The 23,687-nt window shown below is 45.1% G+C and overlaps 1 protein-coding gene across 1 annotated transcript in view; it reads right to left on the bottom strand.

Annotated features, from left to right (window-relative positions):
- Window positions 1-23,687, bottom strand: part of UGGT2 (UDP-glucose glycoprotein glucosyltransferase 2) — a 559,388-nt gene that overhangs the window by 352,704 nt on the left and 182,997 nt on the right. The window contains exon 11 of the mRNA XM_069758034.1: window positions 19,090-19,181. Coding sequence (XP_069614135.1) covers window positions 19,090-19,181 — 92 coding nt within the window. The remainder of the gene's footprint in view (window positions 1-19,089; window positions 19,182-23,687) is intronic.

The following is a 23,687-nucleotide window of genomic DNA, read 5'->3' as shown; positions in this document are numbered from 1 at the left end:
TCGGAGAGGAGCGAGTCTTCACATACAGGAGACACCAAGTAAGCTTTTTGATTAATTATAGCAATGTTTTTTTGCAGAAGTCTTTTTGTTAAATCACCACTGATCAGGTATAGAGAACGTGTCCTCTCAATGTAATCAAACTGTGGCATTTTCAATAATCTTCATCTACCGGCTTCCCCCATCTCTCTGCTGTTGATGCACAGTTTTTATCAATGTAGATTGCACGGGGAGAAAGCCATCAGTAGTAGCTGGGCGTACAAAGCGAGAAGCACATGAATATGGGGGGCTCCACAGTCTATGCACATTATTGAGAGGACTTCAGTGCTGCAGCTTGCAAATTGTGATTTTTTAAAATTGCAAGATAAAAAGTGACAGACTGCTACACAGCGCATATATCACAATTTTATGATGTCCTTAGATAAGGCAGAGTACAATTAGTGAGATTCCTATAAAGGCCTCATACATACAGTTGTGGCCAAAAGCGTAGGCATTCTTGAAGATGTTAAAGAAAATGAAGTACCGTATTTCTCACAGATAGTTATTGAAATTAGAATTCTGCAAGCCAAACCTCAGACTCCTCAATTTCCCTGACTCCCGACTGACCCCACAGCACTGGTCACCACTGAGCATGTGCATAAAGTGCAGCACAGATTCATCTCATCTACGACCCCACAGCACTAGTCACTACTGAGCATGTGCATAAAGTGCAGCACAGACTCATCTCAACTAAAAGCCAAGATACCGTATATACTCGAGTATAAGCCGACCCCCCTAATTCTGCCACAAAAAACTGGGAAAACTTATTGACTCGAGTATAAGCCTAGGGTGGAAATGCAGCATTTACCGGTGAATGTCAAAAATAAAAATAGATCATTATTTCCCCATAGCTGTGCCATATAGTGCTCTGCGCCGTTCATTATTGCCCTATAGCTGTGCCCCATATAGTGCTCTGTACCGTTCATTATTGCCCTATAGCTCTGCCCCATATAGTGCTCTGCGCCGTTCATATTGCCCCAAAGAAAGCTCTGCCATTGTCGCTGCTGCTGCAGTAAAAAAAAAACAAAAAAAAACAAAACACATACTCACCTCTCTTGCTTGCAGCTCCCGGCGTCTCGTTCCGGCATCCGGTCCCGGCGTCTCTCTGCTCTGACTGATCAGGCAGAGGGTGGCGCGCACACTATATGCGTCATCGCGCCCTCTGACCTGAACAGTCAGAGCGCAGAGACGCCGGGAAGATGGAGCGGCGCCCGGCGGCTGGAACGCGGACAGGTGAATATTACATACTTACCTGGTCCTGGCGTCCGGCTCCTTCTCCCGGACAGCTGGTCTTCGGTGCCGCAGCTTCTTCCTTTATCAGCGGTCACCGTTACCGCTGATTAGAGAAATGAATAGGCGGCTCCACACCTATGGGAGGTGGAGCCGCTTATTCATTTCTCTAATGAGCGGTCCCACGTGACCGCTGATAGAGGAAGAACTGCAGCACCGAAGACCGTCGGACGGCAGGGGGAGCGCCAGGATCGCTGGAAGCAGGTAAGTATGCCTCAGCGCCCTCACCCGCCGACCCTGCCACCCACCTTGACTCTAGTATAAGCCGAGAGGGGCACTTTCAGCCCAAAAATTTGGGCTGAAAATCTCGGCTTATACTTAAGTATATACGGTAATTCGATCAGGAACAGAACATTTCCAGGACATTTCATAACATTCTCAGATTCTTATTAAAAAAGTTTTCAGCCCATCCTGCACTGTGCTACTGTACCCAATTTATTACATATTTTAGGAGTTGGAGTTGATCATTTTTATAGACTCCACAGCCCTGGAAATTAGACATGTTTTGTTATACACATGCTTATTTCCTTCTTGTATTGCAAAAGAAAAAAAAAAAAAAAAAAAAGAGGAAAAATGGCAAATTGAACATACGTTAATTTCATACAAAATCCTAAAAAGGGACAAGAGAAAATTGTTGGAACCTTTCCTAAATTGTGGGTAAACAACTTTGTTTCAAGCATGTGATGCTTAAGTTGTGGCAGAAAATCACAACTGAAACCAGATAAAAAGGGGAGAAGTTGACTCAATCTTTACATTGTGTGTGCCACACAGAGCGCTATACCACACTGACCTAAAATGCAATTCCACAGAGCTGCTTCATCCACATATGACCCCCTGTTGTGCAGCAATCAGCTCTGATGAAGGTCCGGATTGGGACCAAAATGTTGTAAAATAGTTTTGGATTCCCATTAAGAAAATAGAATTATTCTTACCGTTAATTCGGTTTCTAGGAACCTTCCACGACGGCATATGGAGGTTGTCTCTTTGCCCTAATGGGGAACAGGAAACACAAGAGAGGTTAAAAGCACCTCCCACTCGCCAGTGACTTACAACTGAAACCATAGCACTGGTTTACCTTCTGAATCCCAGAATTAATCCAGGAAATATAGAGGGTGGGAAATTAGCGCCGTCGTGGAAGGTTCCTAGAAACCGAATTAACGGTAAGAATAATTCTATTTTCTCTAGTCACCTTCCACGACGGCATATGGAGGAATACCAACTAATTGGCACTAGGGAGGGACAACGGCCTGAAGAACCTTGCGGCCAAAGACAATCTCTATTGGATAATACGTCCAATCTATAATGTTTGGAGAAGGTATGGAGTGGAGTGAAGACCACGTAGCTGCCCTGCAGATCTGCTCCGGAGATGCACCTGCTCTTTCTGCCCAGGAGACCGACGTAGATCTAGTTGAATGGGCCTTGATTCCTACCGGAGGTAGTTTATTTTGAGCAAAGTAAGCTTCTGTTATGGCTTTTTTAATCCATGTAGCAATGGTACTCTTGGCTACCGTCTTCCCCTTATTTTGTCCTGAGGAGTGGACAAAAAGGTTGTGATCAACTCTAAGAGCACGGCTTTGATCCAAGTAATGTAGCAGGATACGCCGAACATCGACAGTATTACATTTTCTTTCTTCAGAGTTTGCAGGATTATTGCAAAAGGTTGGTAGCACTATTTCTTGAGAACGATGAAATTCAGAGACCACTTTTGGAAGGAAAGAGGGATCAAGTCGGAGTATTATTGAGTCTTCTCTAACCAGTAGATAAGGTTCTCTTATTGACAAGGCCTGAAATTCACCCACTCTTCTAGCCGAAGTTATAGCTACCAAGAAAACAGTTTTGTAAGCAAGATTTTGTGGGGAACAGGTAGACAGAGGTTCAAATGGTGGACCTGTAAGGCCTTGAAGCACAATATTGAGATCCCATGGAGGAACTATAACTTGCTTCCCAGGGTTTATTCTGTTTGCTGAGGTCATGAACCTTTTAATCCAGCGATGTCCTGCTAGATCTTGATCAAAGATGGAACTGAGCGCGGAGACCTGGACCTTCAGAGTACTGGGTTTCAGACCAATTTCCAAGCCTCTTTGTAAAAAGTCTAATATCTTAGGTACATCTGGCCTGAGAGGGTCTGGAGGGTTAGGCAGACAAAAAGATGACATTTTTTTCCATATTTTATTATAAATAGCGTTTGATACCGGTTTTCTGGATTTTGTAGAGTAGCTATAACAGGGTTTGATAACCCTTTTGCTCTCAACACATTGGCTTCAGAAACCACGCCGCTAAATTCCATTTCTGAGGGTCTGAGTGAAGAACTGGGCCCTGAGAAAGGAGATTGGCTTTCATCGGTAACATTACCGGTCCGTCCACCTGTAGTTGGATAATCAGGTTGAACCAACTTCTCTTGGGCCAAAATGGAGCAACCAAAATAGTTGGGATCTTTTCTATCCGAATTTTCCGTAGCACCTTTGCAAGAATCGGGATGGGCGGAAATGCGTAAGCCAGATGAAAGTGCCAATCTTGAACAAAGGAGTCTACTGCTCTGGGATTTCCTCTTGGATCCAGGGAAAAAAATGTTTCTAATTTTGCATTTTGGTGAGAGGCAAAGAGGTCGACCTCCGGGAGACCCCATCTGTTTACCAGTAGGTTGAATGTCTGCCGATCCAGACTCCATTCGCCTGGGTGAATATCCTGTCGGCTCAGATAATCTGCCTGAAAATTGGCAGTACCTTTTAGGTGAGTTGCCGTCAGGGACAGTAAGTGTTTTTCGGCCCAGGCAAAAATTTGGGCAGAGATCTTTTTTAGACTGGTGAATTTTGTACTGCCCTGATGTCTGATATGAGCCACCGTGGTCATGTTGTCCGAGTATATCTGGACATGTTGTCCAGAGAGCTGACGATTTGCTGCTAGGAGAACTTCTTCCACAGCTTTGAGTTCTCGGAAGTTTGACGCTCTTTCTCTGATTGACTGGTCCCAACGACCCTGATAAGGAACATGATTTATCATGGCTCCCCAGCCCCTCTTGCTGGCATCTGATTTGATCGTGGTTAACGGGAATTGAATCCAACTCACACCCCTGCGAAGGTTTTCGGATTTCATCCACCATGTTAAGGATGCTTTCACCCGACCTGGAGTGTGAATCCTTTTGTTTAAAGAGCCGAGATGACCATCCCAATTGTCTAGCACATGGGTCTGGAGAATTCTTGAGTGGGCTTGAGCCCAAGCCACCGACTGAATGCAGGCTGTCATGGAGCCTAATAGCGACATTCCTTCCCGGAGTGTAGGAGATCTCGTCTCTTTGTATTTCTTGATCTTTACTACTAATGGTAGTCTGTGATCGTCTGGAAGGAAGGACATTTGTTTTTCTGAGTCCAGAATTACTCCCAAAAACTTTCTGGTTTTTGAGGGTTGAAGCTGAGATTTCTTTGTTTGGTATCCAACCCAGAGACTTCAATATCTCTAATGTGGTTGACACATGAGATACCAGGGTCATTTTGGTGGGAGCCACTATCAGCAGATCGTCCAGATAGGGCACTGTACAAACCCCTTGCCTTGAATGACACTGCTTCCGCCATTATTTTGGAGAATACTCTCGGAGCTGATGAGATGCCGAAGGGAAGGACTCCAAACGGATAGTGCTCCACCTGATTATTCCCCTGAATCGCAAACCTGAGATATTTTTTGTGTCTCGGGTGAATAGGGATATGAAAATACGCATCCTTCAGGTCGATTGTCGCCATAAAGGCGTGTTGATCTATTAAGGGAATGGCTGATTTTACAGACTCCATCTTGAATCTTCGATATTTTACATACCGATTCAGACCTTTTAGATTTATGATGATACGTACTTCCCCTGATGGTTTGGGTACCAGGAATAAACGGGAATAATGTCCCAGACCCCATTCTGATTGTGGAACTGGGGAGATCACGTTTGATCTTAGAAGATCTCTGAGACCCAATGTTAACAATTTGTGATCCCTCATTGAGGGGGTAGTAATCTTTAGACCCTGAGGGGGGGGGAGGGGAGAAGTTAACTCGATCAATAGGCCCTCCTTGATAACATTGAGGACCCAGTGGGAGCTGGTGATGTTTTCCCACTGATCCACATATTTTGAGAGTCTTCCCCCCCACCGGGTCAGAGTCATTGTTTATCTTGCTGGAATGACTGCTGCTGCTGTTGTTGTTGAGAGACGAAGATATTTTTCCCCCTGCCTTAAGCATCGCTCCACCTGCCGGTTATGCCTTTACCCCTCGGCTGAGAGGGCTGAGACAGTGGGGCACGAAAAAACCGTTTCCTCGGTTGTTTTTGCTCCGGAAGCGCCTTTTTCTTGTCGGTAGCCTTATCCAAAATGTCGTCTAAAGCTGGACCAAACACATAGTCTCCCTTAAAGGGGATGTCACATAACTTGGCCTCAGAAGTGATGTCACCACTCCATAGTTTAAGCCAGAGAGCTCTTCTGGCAGAGTTAGAGAGTACTAAAGATCTGGCGGCAATTCTAACGGATTCCAGAGAAGCGTCCGCCAGAAACCCAGTAGCCTTATGTAACAAAAGGAGTGAATCCAACATCTCACTTCTAGAGGTACCCTGAGAAATGTGTGATTCTAATTTCTCCAGCCAGCAGGAAAGGGTCCTCGCTACGCAGGTAGAAGCGATGTTAGCCTTGAGGACAGAAGAAGAAGTCTCCCAGGACTTCTTCAGGAGACTCTCAATCTTCCTGTCCATAGGATCTTTTAATTGCGACGCATCCTCAAAAGGTGAGTGCAGTTCTTTTGGCGACTCTGGCCACCTGCACATCCACCTTGGGAATGTCAAGTTTGACAAGGTCACCTTCTAGAGGAAATCTATGTTTCATCTCAGAAGACATACTAAGGCGCTTTTCAGGGAGTTCCCATTCTTGCTCAATCATACTAACAACATTAGCGTGAACAGGGAATCCTGCCTTTTTCTCCGATCTGAGCCCACCAAACATATGATCCTGTATGGACTGTGGTACAGGTTCCTCTTCAAGCCCCATAGTGTTACGAACAGCAGACACCAGGTCCTCAATATAATCCGAGGAGAAGAGGTATTGACTGACCTCAGCCTTGGGGGATGCTGGATCTTCCCAGCCAGCAGATGAAGAAATGGAGTGGTCTGAATCCGAATCAGATTCTACGACCTGAATCTTCCTCTTCTTAGCTGGGGAATGTGGTGGCGGGGGTGGAGGTGTAAAAGCTGCTAAGGAAGATTGTACCTCCTGTTTAACAAGAGAGCGTATCTCATCTAGAAGGGATGGTTGCTCAGCTTTAACTATCCTGTCAGTGCATGGCTGGCAGAGTTTATTATCCCAGGTAGGAGGGAGCTTTGTAGAACAGACTGGACACTTCTTCCTAATAGTAGCTCTAGGGGCAGACTTTTCTCCCTGAAACAGAGAGGGAGAGAAGAATGAGGAGCTAACCCCTAAGGAAACTACCTCCCGGATTCAGTCCCTGCATACTCACAGAAGCAGGGGCAGTGCTGGGCTCTGCAGACGCAGGGCATAAAGAACCGTCCATGCTGAAGAGATTTTAGTCTTACCTTCAGTGGTGATTCAGCAGGCTTTTATGGAGCAGCGCTCCTAGCACCTGCCTCCAGCGATAGGATTCCCCCTCCTCCTCCTCCAGGATCCACGTGTGGGACGCCATTGCACCGACACAGCTGCCAGCGAAACCCGGGAGTACCGGCTTCAGGGAGATACGAAAACTGGAAGTGACGTGCGCGCGCGACCGCTGACGTCACTTTCGGAACGCCGAACCGAGCAGCATGGAGGGGAGGAAGCCGAGAAGCTCAGAGAGGATCCCGGCTGGGGATCCCGGCCTGCTTTACCCTCATGGGGGCGCAGGAAGGCCGGGAAGGGTCCCGAGGTACCTGACAAGCAGGATGACGGGAGCAGCTCACGGAGAGACACGAGGCGACACCAGCTGCCCGGCTTAAAACAGGTAAGACCTGAAATAATGACTGTAGTCACCGGCCACTACAGCATATGGAAACCTCTCCCTGTCCCATGGGGAACAGGAAAGACACTGGCGAGTGGGAGGTGGGAGGTGCTTTTAACCTCTCTTGTGTTTCCTGTTCCCCATTAGGGCAAAGAGACAACCTCCATATGCCGTCGTGGAAGGTGACTAGAGAAAACTTTTGTTCACTTTACTGCAAAAGTTGAGTGCAGAGTCTCTCTTACTTTGTCACAGTTGGGCTGAAATGGCTTGAAAACGCCAGAAGGTAAGTAAGGCTTGGTAAGTGACAAGGTTGCGGACAACGCATTTTGTTAAATTAATGTCGAGCAGTGGTATAACTTATGCCACAAATCTTACACTGACTGGCCATACTCCAACAAGACTGCTTTCCATATTGTATACAATAACAAAGGCAGTAATCAGGCACGCCAGGTACTAGATTAGCTCAATAGCCCATAGTGCAAGTCGCCCAGCTTAATACAAGTGTTAAAAGGGTTCTCCAAGAATTGGTACAAAATAAATACACATTTAAATGTTACAATTTTTTCTAAATACCGTTATTTAGCAAAAAAAAGTATATACTTCAATCTATTGCACTGTGTCAGGATTTTAAAGATGGCAACTGCCATAAATCAGCGTGCACCCGTTCTAGATTTCAGAGGACACGCAGTAGGACCGGCTGTGTAGAGAACATGTGCTGGAGACAGATGTCAGGTCAGGGCTGAGTCCCGTCAGGCATCGTGAACTCACATTACTTTGTTCAGTCAATCTGACAGGACAGAGTTGAAGCGACTGAAGAAGATAGCATTAAGCTACTTACTCGTAGCGGCATTTTTCGGAGGCCCATGACAGCACTACGAGAGAGAGGGGATCCGCCCTTAAGGAACAGGAAACCTACAGATACAAAAGGGCGGCACCTCTCCCATGCATCAGTTGTATTTCAGAGCCTGAAAGGACTACCGCGGTTAGTGGTACACAAATATACATTATATACATTTTGAAACAAAAATTAACCTATTATATTGTAACAAGACACCATACGTGAGATTTACATATTACACTATATACATATCAGGAAGTGCAACCCCCACGTGAATAGTGAGGGAACTAAGGGTGCTGTCATGGCATGGGCCTCCGAAAAATGCCGCTACCAGCAAGTAGCTTAATGCTTTATTCGGACTCCCATGACAGCACTATGAGAGATTTACAGAGATGTAAGCTACCTTAGGGAGGGACTATAGTTTGTAGCACCCTTAACCCAAAGGAGAGATCAGAGGAGGACCCCAAATCCAACCGATAGTGCTTAAAGAAAGTGGAAGGGGATGACCATGTGGCCGCCTTACATATCTGCTCCACTGACACTCCAGATCTTTCCGCCCAGGATGACGCCATGGCCCGGGTGGAATGTGCCTTTAGATTCTGCGGAGCTGGCCCCCCGCCTGCTGTATAAGCTAGAGAGATAGTTTCCCTAATCCATTTAGCCAGTGAATATTTTGATACTCTAAACCCTTTCCTTGGACCTTGGAAGGAAAGAAGCAGTGCCCCATCTTTCTTCCAACTCTCAGTAGCTGAAATATATTGAAGAAGAGATCTAACGTCTAGTGTATGAAGCTCCTGCTCTTTAGGATTAGAGGGATTAGGAATAAAAGACGGCAAAACTATCTCCTGTGATCTATGGAAACGTGTCGCCACCTTCGGTAGATATGCCGGGTCTGGTCTAAGGACTACTCTGTCTGACAAGATTTCAGTGTATGGAGGAGCTCTGGAAAGCGCCTGGATATCCCCTATCCTGCGAGCTGAGGTTATGGCAATCAGGAAGGCTGTCTTAAGTGTCAACATTTTGATCGAGGCCTCTTGCAGAGGTTCAAAGGGGGGTTTAGTTAGAGAGGACAGAACTAAATTTAAATCCCATGGAACTGTTCTGTCTTTATGCACTGGTGTAGATCTACTAACTGCCTTCATAAACCTCGCTATCCAGTAGTTATTAGCTATATTACATGAAAACAGGGCACCCAAAGCTGAGACCTGTACTCTAAGGGTACTAGGAGAGAGTTTTAACTCGAACCCCTTCTGCAGGAACTCTAAGATTTGTTGTATTGGCACCCCGTCTTGGATATCAAACGTTGAACAAGTCAAGAACTTTCTCCAAGTCCTAGAGTAGATTTTCGTAGTTATTTGTTTTCTACTCTTTAGGAGTGTCTCTACTAAGTTTGGAGAGAAGCCTTTCCCCACTAATAGTGACCGTTCAAACTCCATGCCGTTAAATGGAGCGCTGCCACTTGTGGATGGGAGATCGGTCCCTGAGAGAGCAAGTTCGGGATCTCTGGCAGTACCCAGGGAACCGATACGGACATTGTCTTGAGCCAGGCAAACCAGGTTCTTATGGGCCAAAAGGGGGCGATAACGATGACTTTCGCTCGATCCTCCCTGATTTTCCTCACCACTAGAGGTATCAGGTTCAGTGGTGGGAAAGCATAAGCCAGTGGAAAATACCATTTTATTAGAAACGCGTCCACCGCCAAGGGATTCTCCCTGGAATTTAGGGAGCAAAAAAGTTTTACTTTTCTGTTGCTTCTGGTGGCGAACAGATCCACCACTGGTTGACCCCATCTGCGGAAAATTTCCTCGTTGAGAGACCACTCTCCCTGTCTTAACACATTTCGGCTGAGGAAATCTGCTGCCACATTCTCTTTTCCTTTGATGTGGAGAGCTGTCAAAGATAGAAAATTGAGCTCTGCCACCTGGAACAACCGATCCGTGATCTGCATTAATGTTTCGGAACGAGTTCCCCCTTGCCGGTTTATGTAAGCGACTGCCACTCTGTTGTCCGACAGAATTCTGACGTGCTGGCCCTGCAGATTTTTGAGGAATTTTTTAACAGCCAATTCAACCGCCAACAACTCCCTTTGGTTGGATGAGAATGTTGTGAAGGGTTCCCACTGTCCCTGGACCACCATGTCCCCCATATAGGCTCCCCACCCCGAAGAGCTGGCATCCGTGGTTATCACCTGGGACACATCTACTATCCAGGGAACACCTGCCGATAAATTCCTTTTATCTAACCACCACCTAAGGGAATTCAATGTTATTGGCCCCAACGTTAATTTCCCATTTAACGCGCCTCCTAAGGCCCTGTCATGGAACAAGACTTCTTTTTGTAGGGACCTGGTGTGGAACTGGGCCCACTTAACTGCTGGAATGCAAGACGTAAGCGACCCAAGTAGGGACATTGCTTGTCTAAGTGTCATGGAAGGCGTATTGATTGCTTTTAATACATAATTCTGAATTAGATCTATTTTCTCTATAGGGAGGAGACACTGCTGTGTCACTGAATTCAACATTAATCCCAGAAATTTTTGAACCTTTAAGGGCTGTAATTTAGATTTTTCGAAGTTTATGATCCAACCCAAGTGTTCTAGTTTGGTTTTAGCAATCTCCCATTGTGACAGACAGTGATCTACAGAGTTCCCTACAATGAGGAAATCATCTAAGTAGGGGATTATAAGGCCATTTGACGCTCTTAAATGTGCCATGACTTCCGCGATTATTTTAGTGAACACTCTAGGTGCCGAGGTTATCCCAAAGGGGAGTGCCCTGAATTGAAAATGTTGAATCTTACCCCCCATTAGTACTGCTACCCTCAGGTATCGTTGGAAATCTCCATGAATGGGTACATGATAGTAGGCATCTTTTAAATCCACTACCACCATGAAACAGTTGTTGAAAAGCATTTTTATTGTCGAATTGATGAACTCCATTTTGAAAGTATGTTTTACCAAAAACTTATTGAGACCTTTAAGGTTTATAATGGTCCTATAAGACTTATCCGGCTTTTGGATTAGGAATAGGGGAGGGTAAAACCCTTTCCCTGCCTGAGAATACGGCACTTCTACCAAAACATTTTTGGAGCAAAGAGTCCTCACTTCTTCTTCTAAGGCGAATTGTTCAGTGGGAGATGAGCGCCAAGGTGTTAACTTGAATTTGTCCTGTGGAATATGAACAAATTCAAGCTTGAGACCATGGGAAACAGTGTCTTTTATCCAAACGCTGTTTGTGATTTTCGACCATTCTGCCGAGAATTGCAACAGTCTCCCTCCCACTGGAATTGCCAGTCATTGGTCTTGTTTTTTGTTTTCCGTCGGGTTACGGCGAAACATGAGACCTGTACCTCGTTTTCGCCTATCCTCCCATCTGGGACAATCTCTACCTGGTGAGAAGGTGCGCCTTCCTCCCCGATTGAACCTTCTTTTGTTGAAGGGACGACGATATGGATTGAAAAGGTTGGGAAACTTTTTCTTATCATCCCCTGCCTTCTCCAGGAGTTCATTCAGGGTAGGCCCAAATAAATACTCGCCTTTACAAGGGATAGCGCAGAGCTTTGCTTTCGCCTGCATATCCCCCGGCCAGCATTTCAACCATAGGGCTCTCCTTGCAGCATTAGAAAGTCCTGCTGCTCTAGCTGCCAACTTAACGGAGTCAATTGAGGGGTCCGATAAAAAAGCCGCCCCCTCCTGGATTACAGGTAACGCTGAAAGTATAGAATCTCTCGAGGCCCCCTGTTTTAATTGGGTCTCTAACTGGTCCAGCCAGACCATCATTGACCTTGCCGTGCAGGTTGATGCTACCGCAGGTCTTAAGGAGCCGGCTGCCATTTCCCAGGTCCCCTTTAGGAAGGTATCCACTTTCCTATCCAGGGGGTCTTTAAGCGTTCCCATATCCTCAAACGGGAGAGAGGATCACTTTGCTACCTTGGCAATTGCTGGATCCAGCTTTGGGGCCTTCTCCCAGCTACCCACTGCTGGGTCATCAAAAGGGTACCGACGTTTCTGCGCAGGCGGTAAGGAGCCTTTTCTCTCCGGTTTTCTCCACTCCCTATTGATAAGTTCCTGTATCTTCTCATTCAAAGGAAAGACTCTGCGCTTTTTCTGTTCTAATCCACTGAACATCATTTGTTCTTTAGATAGTTGAGGCTTGGGTTCCGTTATACCCATTGTGCCTCTGACCGCCTTTATCAATTTGTCTATCCTCTCTAAGGGTAAGCAAAACCAAGCAGCGTCTTCTTGCGAAGAGGAGGATGATGCTGCTGAATCGTCCGATTCCTCGCTCCTATCCTTATCCACAGACGAATCAGATGACCACTGAGTTTTTTGCTTAGAGCCTCCTGTCTGTGAAAAGTTCTTAATGGACTGCTTGACCTCCATTCTAACCATTTCCTTTAGACTGGCCGCAATAGAAGAGGATTCTTCTGCTACCTAAGGGGATAAGTAAGGTAGACTAGAGTGTAAGATCTACATGCTATACCCCCTCCCCTCCTTCCAGGACCTCACCGTCTGCTGGATACAGGGGTCACATAGTTTTTTAGGGTGTGAGTGAGGCAAGGGAACCCCGCAGATGGCACACTCCCTATGCTTCGCCTTACTGACGCTTTTTCTTCCCTGCACAAAACATATGAGGGAACACTAGTCACTAAGTGAACTTTCTCGAAGATCACTTACCAGTGGCTGCCCACACCCAAAGAGATACCGAAGTACGAGGGAGATCTTTTCTGGCTGACGCTCCAGACCCCTGTCTGGAGGAGCTTCTGCGGCCAGATCCATCGCTCTTTTTCTCACGATCCTTCTCCATGGATTTCTGAGGCACTTCATCCAGCAGCAGAGGCTGCTGATCCTGATCAGACTCCATCTTCAGTTTGGAGAACAGGAGCAAGGAACGCGCACCTGGAGCAAATATATAGCCTCTCCTTCGGCCAGCGTAATTATGCCGCGCTCTTCAGCCAATTTCCCCCGTCCCCCCCCAACCGCAGCTGCAGGGGATCAGCCGACACCTGAGGGCGATCGGCGCACATTTCCCGGTGGGCGCCGCCATCTTGAAGCCCCTGCGCATGCGCAGAAGCTCCGTGACCCGGAAGTCACCGCTGGCTCCGCCTTCGGACGTCACCCCTACTCCACAGCGCTTCCTGTCAGCGCTGTGAACAGCGTGGGATGCCAAGACCATGCCAGGAGACTCCGAGGGCGCCCCCACAATGCCGCTGACCCCCCAGAGCCTCCCCAGCACAGCAAGGGAGGGGAACATTTATACATACCACGCGCCGCTTCCGGAGACAGGACACCCCCTGGCGACTGCTCCACGCTGATCAGACACTGCCGTGCAGCAATGCCAGAGCCACCGTGTCTACTTCAGGTACCCCGCACCAGCCGAGGTAGGAGACCCCCTCGCTACCCGATTCGGTCCGGCCGGCCTGGAATCCCTGCCAGTAATCTTCTGTAGGATCCAGTCCCTCCAGGAACAGGAAACCAACTGATGCATGGGAGACATTTGTGTCATTTGTGACACACCCATTGCTCGGCGATGTAATTAGCACCAAAGATGGCAACACTGAGGTTATCAGGTTCCTGGGCATTGATTTAGTGAGACTCCCTCGAAAAGTGGAGAAGGGAGGACCTGACCAAAAAGCTTCTTCAAAAAGAAGTATGGTGGATTTTTACTGTAAAGACCACAGCACCCGATGGCTTAATGAGACGTTGCGTTTTTTTCGCGGTTTTTCCCGATAAAAACGCTATAAAACCGCAAAAAAAAAAAAACGCATACAATAAGCATCCCATCATTTAGAATTAATTCCGCATGTTTTGTGCACATGATGCGTTTTTTTCCGCGAAAAAAATGCATCGCGGCAAAAAACGCAGCATGTTCATTAATTTTCCGTTTTTTTTGCGGATTTCCCACTCCAAAATGCATTTGGAAGTGTCCGGAAAAAAATGCGGCAAAACCGCGGCAAAATCGCATGCGGTTTTCTTGCAGATTTCTTGCAGAAAATGTCCGGAATTCTCAGGAATTTTCTGCAAGAAATCCTGAACGTGTGCACATAGCCTTAATCCTAAATCTAATATATAAAGGTGTGTGTGTGTGTGTGTGAGTGTGTGTGTGTGTGAGTGTGTGAGTGTGTGTGTGTGTGTGTGTGTGTGTGTGTGTGTGTCCGGGATTGGCATCTGCACCATCGCAGCTACAGCCACAAAATTTTGCACAGTCACACATCTGGACCCCGAGAGCGTCATAGGCTATGTTGTGAGGCCAAATTTTAACCCCGGGCGTTCCAATTCACCAATTTTGCCCCTATCTACATAATGGGGAAAAAGTGAAAGGAAAAGTGTTGGAGGCAAATTGACAGCTGCCAGATGTGAACAAGGGGGACTTAAAGAGTGAGAGCGATGGCGCTAAAGTGTATATACCGTACAGTTGCTAAGGTGGGGCCCTGACATGAGATAGTCACTACACACGGGGATATGAACACACACACAAAATGTGCCACACACTACCACGTGCTTGAACACATACACCACCCTCCGCACACATTTCACCACACACACACCAACCTCGCCACATAAAAGTCGAAACACAAAAGTCGCCACTCAAAACTCGCCACGCGCAAAACTCACCATATGCAAAACTAGGCTCACGCAAAACTCGCCACACGTGCAAAACTCACCTCATGGAAAACTCCCCACACGCAAAACTTGCACACATGGAAAAATTGCCACATGCACAAAAGTTGCAGCACATGCAAAAGTTGCCTCACACAAAACTTGCACATACTCAAAACGCACCACACATAAAACTCGCCATGCGCAAAAGTTGCTGCACACAACTTGCTACACTAACCTGTCACATGCAACTCGACACACAAAAAGTTGCTACACGCATGTCTCCACACAAAACTCATCTTACAAAAGTCGCTACATGCATGTCGCCACACGCAACTCAACACACACACAACTTGACACATGAAACTCGCCCTAAAACACACACAAGTCTGGTATTATCCTTCAAAAATAAAAATCTGATTAATAAGCAGACAAACTACAAGTGCAACAAATGTACCATATAGGAAATACGGCAGCTGTCAGTCACATGACCTGTTTATTATGTGTATGTGTGAGCTAATATATATACTGCCAGGGGGGAGGGCTTCCTGTTGGCTGGGGATTTATCAGGCTGCCAATTTAGCTTACAAATACTGAGGTAAAAATACTGACCAAATAATGTGTGAACGAGGTCTAATACAAGAGGAGATGACATACAGGTACATACTATATACAGGGGAGATGACACATATATACTATATACAGGAGCAGATGACACACAGGTATATACTACATACAGGAGAAGATGACTTGCAGGTATATAGTATAGGAGGAGATGACATACAGGTATATACTATGTATAGGAGATGACATACAGGTATATACTATACACAAGATGAGATGACATACAGGTATATACTATATAAAAGAGGAGATGAAGCATAGGTATATAGAGGAGGAGATAACACAGTAGGTATATACAATATAAAGGAGGAGAGGACATACAGCAGGTATATACTATATACAGGGGAGATGACATACAGCAGGGGTATACTTTATACAGGGGAGATGACATACAGTTGTATACTACAGTGGGGCAAAAAAGTATTTAGTCAGTCAGCAATAGTGCAAGTTCCACCACTTAAAAAGATGAGAGGCGTCTGTAATTTACATCATAGGTAGACCTCAACTATGGGAGACAAACTGAGAAAAAAAAAATCCAGAAAATCACATTGTCTGTTTTTTTATCATTTTTTTGCATATTATGGTGGAAAATAAGTATTTGGTCAGAAACAAACAATCAAGATTTCTGGCTCTCACAGACCTGTAACGTCTTCTTTAAGAGTCTCCTCTTTCCTCCACTCATTACCTGTAGTAATGGCACCTGTTTAAACTTGTTATCAGTATAAAAAGACACCTGTGCACACCCTCAAACAGTCTGACTCCAAACTCCACTATGGTGAAGACCAAAGAGCTGTCAAAGGACACCAGAAACAAAATTGTAGCCCTGCACCAGGCTGGGAAGACTGAATCTGCAATAGCCAACCAGCTTGGAGTGAAGAAATCAACAGTGGGAGCAATAATTAGAAAATGGAAGACATACAAGACTACTGATAATCTCCCTCGATCTGGGGTTCCACGCAAAATCCCACCCCGTGGGGTCAGAATGATCACAAGAACGGTGAGCAAAAATCCCAGAACCACGCGGGGGGACCTAGTGAATGAACTGCAGAGAGCTGGGACCAATGTAACAAGGCCTACCATAAGTAACACACTACGCCACCATGGACTCAGATCCTGCAGTGCCAGACGTGTCCCACTGCTTAAGCCAGTACATGTCCGGGCCCGTCTGAAGTTTGCTAGAGAGCATTTGGATGATCCAGAGGAGTTTTGGGAGAATGTCCTATGGTCTGATGAAACCAAACTGGAACTGTTTGGTAGAAACACAACTTGTCGTGTTTGGAGGAAAAAGAATACTGAGTTGCATCCATCAAACACCATACCTACTGTAAAGCATGGTGGTGGAAACATCATGCTTTGGGGCTGTTTCTCTGCAAAGGGGCCAGGACGACTGATCCGGGTACATGAAAGAATGAATGGGGCCATGTATCGTGAGATTTTGAGTGCAAACCTCCTTCCATCAGCAAGGGCATTGAAGATGAAACGTGGCTGGGTCTTTCAACATGACAATGATCCAAAGCACACCGCCAGGGCAACGAAGGAGTGGCTTCGTAAGAAGAATTTCAAGGTCCTGGAGTGGCCTAGCCAGTCTCCAGATCTCAACCCTATAGAAAACCTTTGGAGGGAGTTGAAAGTCCGTGTTGCCAAGCGAAAAGCCAAAAACATCACTGCTCTAGAGGAGATCTGCATGGAGGAATGGGCCAACATACCAACAACAGTGTGTGGCAACCTTGTGAAGACTTACAGAAAACGTTTGACCTCTGTCATTGCCAACAAAGGATATATTACAAAGTATTGAGATGAAATTTTGTTTCTGACCAAATACTTATTTTCCACCATAATATGCAAATAAAATGTTAAAAAAACAGACAATGATTTTCTGGATTTTTTTTTCTCAGTTTGTCTCCCATAGTTGAGGTCTACCCATGATGTAAATTACAGACGCCTCTCATCTTTTTAAGTGGTGGAACTTGCACTATTGCTGACTGACTAAATACTTTTTTGCCCCACTGTATATATAAGGGAGATGACAAACATGTATATACTGAGGTGAAAATGAGAGGTGTGAGGTGAAAATGAGAGGTGTTAGGGAAAATAGTGGAGTGATCGGAAAATGACAGATGTGAGGTCGAAATGACAAGTGTTATGGGGGAATGAGACGAGTGATGGGGGAATGAGAGGCGTGAGGGGCAAAATGACAGGCGTAAGGGGGAAAATGAGAGGCGTAAGGGGGAAAATGAGAGGCGTAAGGGGGAAAATGAGAGATGTGAGGGGGAAAATGAAAGATGTGAGGGGGGAAATGAGAGGCGTGATAGGAAAGTAAGAGAAGTGAGGTGCTATAACTAACCACAGATATTTACTATGCCCAGGCAACGCTGGGCTCTTCAGCTAGTCTAATATAATAATCTAATTTCTTTTCTAATATTCTTAAAAAATTTCCTACTGTTCGGTCTCTACTTTAACGCTTATTTGAGAACCCTCAGTGCAAGCTGAGATATGCAAACAAGATGTCATCAGGGGGCAGAGGCAGCCTATGTCCCTATCCTGAAACAAGTGTCATCAGTAACTTCCATTTCAGGGGCTCGGCTAGTCACTGCTGTACTGAGAATGTGTTAATTGTCAATTTCAACTTACAATCAGTAGAATATTATCACTACACAATATTCCTTTTAATGCACAGTGACAATGAGAATCTTTGCCCACTCTGATGACAAGTGACGAGCCAGCAAAAGAGCGCACTGAGTGGCAGAGACCAGTCCCACACCCGAATCCACAGTCAATTTAAAAACATAACATTCGTCTGTAACATTTGACTCTATAAACATGGTGGGACATAAGGTTCCTAGAATATAAACAGACCACTTAAAGGGGTAGTTCACTTTCAGAAAACCTCATGCTAAAAGCTGTGGCAATTGTACATATAAATAAAAAAAGCAAAAACTGGGTACTATTTATCCTCCCGAGGTCCAGCACTGTTTCTCTGCTACTGCTCCCTGTCTGTTTGCCTGCAGCACTGGTGTTACATCAACAATGCTGCAGCCAATCACTGCGCTCAGTAGCTCTACTCGTATAGTCTGCATGAATTGCTAAGCTCACTGATTGGCTGCCGGGCTGCTGATGTGACAGCAACAGAGACACAGCGCTAGGCTTGAAGAGGGTAAGGTATGAATGTGTGTATGCGTGTGTGTATATATATATATATATATATATATATATATATATATATATATATATATATATATATATATATATATATATATATATATATATATATATATAATATCTCATCACAATGGTGACAATAATTACAGGGCTACACTTGTCATGCCGCCGATGTTTGCTGCTTCATCTCAGTGAAATTATGTAAGTGAATGGGGTCACACCGAGAACCTGACGGTACTGCATCTGTGACAAGAAAGGCGACAAAAATGTGACGGCATTTGACTGTTCGTGACTTTCTTGCCACAGTAACCTCAGGCTTACAATGCGACCCTATTCACTTGTACTATGCTGCGATGTAGAAATGACACCTAGTGAACTTTGCCTGCGTGACCGGCTAACACCTAGCGCTAGAGATAAACAGTGATTTTGGCTATGACACATCGCTCGGCCAAAGTTCCCTAGACTTGGCTGCTTCATGGCAAAGTGGACGAATAGCAGCACATACAAACAAAATATCATGTCAGGAGCTCAAAGCTCTTTGGTCGGAAAGATATTTAAATATTTCAAAATTACATGCAAAAGTAGGAGGTCTTACCTGAACGAATTCTGAACATCAAGATCAATCTGAAGACCATTGATATATAGGCTTGCATCTCCAGCCTGAATTCCATAAGTGTTTGATAAATGCTATAAGAAAAAATTATGATAGCGCAAGTTTGTTTTAATCATATGGAGAAGCAGAAAGTCACAAAGGCACTGCATTTCTATAAGATCTAGGCTAAATTCTAAGCCCAAGAATTGATACATATACTCTCATCTGTCATAAAACCACCAACAGGTGAGGAATCTGCCAACAATGGCACCTGTCAATATGTAGAAGATATATTAGATCACAAGTGAATAATCGGTCCTTGAAGTTGATTTGGTAGGAATAGGAAAAGAGGGCAGGTGGAAGGATCTAAAACTTTGGCAATGGCCAAAGTTTTGTGTGGTCTTCTTGCTATGCAGTAGTTAGGAGCTTCTAAAAGTCGTTCAAAGTAGTATAACTGGAGTCATGGACAGGGCTGTTAGACCCAAAACAGAGAAGCTACTTTCCACAAAGTGAACCACACCTACATTGAGCCAACTGCGAAGATTACGGTAGTTAATATATTAGGAGCACTAACTTTGATAACATCTACTTATACATGGTTCCAGATCATGGATGCTACCTTCACACCCTGCCACAAAGCAAAGGTTGTTTCGGTATGATTTGGAGAGCATGACACATATATCAAGTTACTGACTTCTCCAAAATCCCCAGATCACAATGTGATCAAGCATCTATGGAAAGTCCGGGAAGAAAAAGACTGATCCATGATTCCACAGGACATTTCCAGGTGTGTAGTGGAATCTGCCTTGACCGGTCAGAGCTGTTCTGATGGCAGGCATGAGCAGAGGAAGGCACATTTCTGACTTTTTAAATGGAATTTATCAATGTCAGTGTTTTTTATTTAGTAAACAATTACGGTATATAAATAAGGAGGGCATCGCTTTTAGACAGGAACTTTTTGAAGATTACAACACTCCCCCAACCACACCAAAAAACACTATGTAGGATGTTTTTCTTAAAGGGAAGGTGCCATCAAAAAAAAATTTTTTCCAGCGAATAAAAAAATGTAAAGAATTAATGTTTACATTTTTTTTAAATATTATCATTTGTTTATAATTTAAAATGTAAACTATGAAAAATAATTTTAAAAGGCTTGGCATTTCCACTTTTAAACACTAGGGGGAGCAGCTGCTGAAATTTGACAAAAACCTAGTGTACAACTAGCTCACATTACTGCACTGCAGCAATTATGGGCGGAGTCTGCTGACGTGTGTGATGTCTCCTCTCCTCCCCTCCTGGGTGTTTGCTAAGGGATAAGAGAGGATGATATTCAGGAACCCAGTGAGCAGCCATTTTGTTGGTGACTGCAGAGTTATACTGACAAGTAGACAGTCACGAGGATGGCAGGCAGCAAGGATTCTGGGAGATATATGGTGGAGGGAGCAGGGTGACAGCAGCACAGAGTATTTCAGGAGAGCAGTGTGCTGGTCTATGGGGGGCACCATGTTCAGTGCGCGGAGCAGCCAGGGATTGTACATAGAGCGCTGTCTTTTATACACATGGATGGACCATCTGCTTGTCTGCTCCACTGAAATCCAGGAAACATTTCTGTGGATTGATGGCCTGTTCTAATCCAGACTTTGCATGCTAAGACCCCATTCCCCTCCTCAGATCCTGTCTTCTCCATCCTGTCCTGGCGATGTGTGAAAGCGAGGCGACAGGCGAAGTACGGGGTGACGCTGGGAAGGAAATGTAGCCATATAATAACGATAAAAATGAGACGCCTCTCTTCGGCTGCCTCACCAGCCCTCCCCTGACTGCACCTAACTGGAGGTCATGTTGCCCCCTGTATTACCCCAGACCCGTGTGCAGGTGCTCAGCCAGGACCACCATAGAATGGGTCCCCTTTCTGAAGATAATACTGCCATAGTGTTCTCACATAATACCGCCATATAGATCTCACATAATACCACCATATAGATCACTCATAATACCACCATATACTTCACACAATACCGCCATATAGATCTCACATAATACCACCAGTGTTCTCACATAATACTGCCATATAGATCACACATAACGGGGGAGAGGAGTGCATAGGCGAGGATTAGATACACAGCTCAGCAGTCAGTATCACACAGGACAGTATTAGATACACAGCTCAGTCAGTATCATACAGGATAGGATTAGATACATGGCTCAGCTGTCAGTATCACAAAGGATAGCATTAGATACACAGCTCAGCAGTCAATATCACACAGGGGAGGATTAGATACACATCTCAGCACAGTAACATAGAATAGGATTAGATACACGGGTCAGCACAAAGTATCCCACAGGAGAGGATTAGATACACATCTCAGCACAGTATCACACAGGATAGGATTAGATACACGGCTCAGCAGACAGTATCACACAGGAGAGGATTAGATACACGGCTCGGCACAGTAACACACATGAGAGGAGATAACTGCTCAGAGTCAGCACCACAAAGGATAGGATTAGAGTGCCTCTCCCCCTCCCCCTCCCCACTAATACTTACTTCACTGGTTGGCTGCCGAGTCCTTTCTTCCTCCCGTCCTTGGTCTCGTCCTTCTCCTCCTCCTATAACCGCAGGGCTCCTGCGATTATACTGGGAATCTGGAGCTCACAGATGCACTGTGAGCTCCAGGAAGATGGCGCCGATCTCCTGCCTCTGCTGTGATGTGGACAGCTCAGGGGGCATGGCCACATCAGAGCAGGGAGCAGCACAATGAAAACTATATGGTCGGCTCCCGACCGCAGCCTCCTATGTCCAGGGCTGCCGTATTTGCAGAGTGTAAGCGTCGTGCAGCTACACTTACACTCCTGCAAAGGAAAATGGCGGCGCCCAGTGGCTGAAAAAAAAATTAATAAAAAAAATGTTAAAGTTAAAAAAAGTAAATTTGTATTAAAAATAATTGTTTGTATAAACAATCATTTTTAATACAAAAAATAAAATGTGGCACCTTCCCTTTAAGGCTTCCTGTCTTTTTTTCTTGTAGGAAGTAAAATTGATGTCCACCGCAAACTGTGGTGAGCTACCAGAATACGTCAAATCAGACATAACCTCATTTTAAGGGCAACCCCTCCAAAAAAAACATTAGTAAAGAGACATTTTCAGAATTAGAAATTGACAAAACTGCAATGTGCTTGTCAAAACAAGCAACTTAGCAATACACTTGTTATTAAAAATCCTCTCCGCTCGGGGAGCGTGGCCTGAACTTCGGACGGATAAGACGCTTTGCAGAGCAGCGCCCGCTGTCAGGCCAACTATCTCTAAATTTGAGCCCACACAGAAGAAGCTCCGGTGTCAGAGGAGTCACCGGAATACTGGGGGAAAGCGCCGCAGTCTCTACCAGCTACTTCACTGTTGAAATAATGAAGTTGCTAACATTTTGAATAGGGACAGATACAACACCGATATAAGGAACCATAGGAGACTACGAACAGAAACTTTTGGTTTACACAACAAAGATCCCAAGGGGACACATACTAAGAAAAATAAGTAAATAAAACAAGTACAATAATCTTGAATAATACAAGTCACAACTGGTATAGGAGGAGAGAGAACCCTGCCCGCGAGGGCTCACAATCTACAAGGGATGGGTGAGGATACTGTAGGTGAGGATAGAGCTGGTCATGCAGCAGTTTGGTCAATCGGTGGTTACTGCAGGTTGTAGACTTGTCGGAAGAGGTAGGTCTGAATCCTTTTAATTATCTTCTCATTACAGTTACTTGCACGTTTTAGGACTTTTGGGCTGTTAAATGTATGTAGTACAAGGCTACTGTGCCACAGGGAAATGCAATATACATATTCAGTTGACTGGGTGGTTTTAAATAGCCGTTTTATTAAAAAAAAAAAAAATACAACAAACATGCTATAAAACAGATGATTCCCCGTTTCCTCTTCTACTAGGACAATTACTACATATAGTGGATTAAAGTTTATACACCTTTTTTAAAATGCCACATTTTTGTCACGTAAAAAAATTATAACAAGAATAATAATCCTATAACTTTGCCACTTAACCCCTTTCCAACGTTGGGCGTAATAGTAATCCCACCCTTTGACGTGGGCTCCGGCGCTGAGCCCACATCTTTCCCGACACGTCAGCTGTTATGAACAGCCGACATGGGCCTCTAATATCTGCGGGAGGAATCGGGATCCACCAACAGCAGTTAACCTATTGAATGCCGCTGTCAATCTCTGACAGCAGCATTTAACTCGCGCTTACCGGAAGCGCTTCGGAAATCCCACCCATCGTTGACCCCATCACGTGATCGAGGGTCATCAATGGGTCGGTATGACAACCAGAGGTCTGAAGCAGACCTCTATGGTTGTCATTGCCGGATTGCTATGAGTGCCGCCCGGGGGTCGGCGCTCATAGCAAGTGAACATTTCTGCTACATACAGGCGATCTGAACATTGCCTGTGTGTAGCCGAGCCGATCAGACAACTGCAGCTTCTAGTCTCCCAAAGAGACTATTGAAGCATGCAAAAAGTAAAAAAAAATGTTTTTAAAAATATTTTAAAAATATAAAAAGTTCAAATCACCCCCTTTCACACCATTAAAAAA

This window comes from Ranitomeya imitator, chromosome 3, assembly GCF_032444005.1.
Source record: "Ranitomeya imitator isolate aRanImi1 chromosome 3, aRanImi1.pri, whole genome shotgun sequence".
Lineage (NCBI taxonomy): Eukaryota > Metazoa > Chordata > Amphibia > Anura > Dendrobatidae > Ranitomeya > Ranitomeya imitator.
The sequence above is the reverse complement of the archived record's forward strand: the minus strand, read 5'-3'. Positions and strand labels throughout refer to the sequence as shown.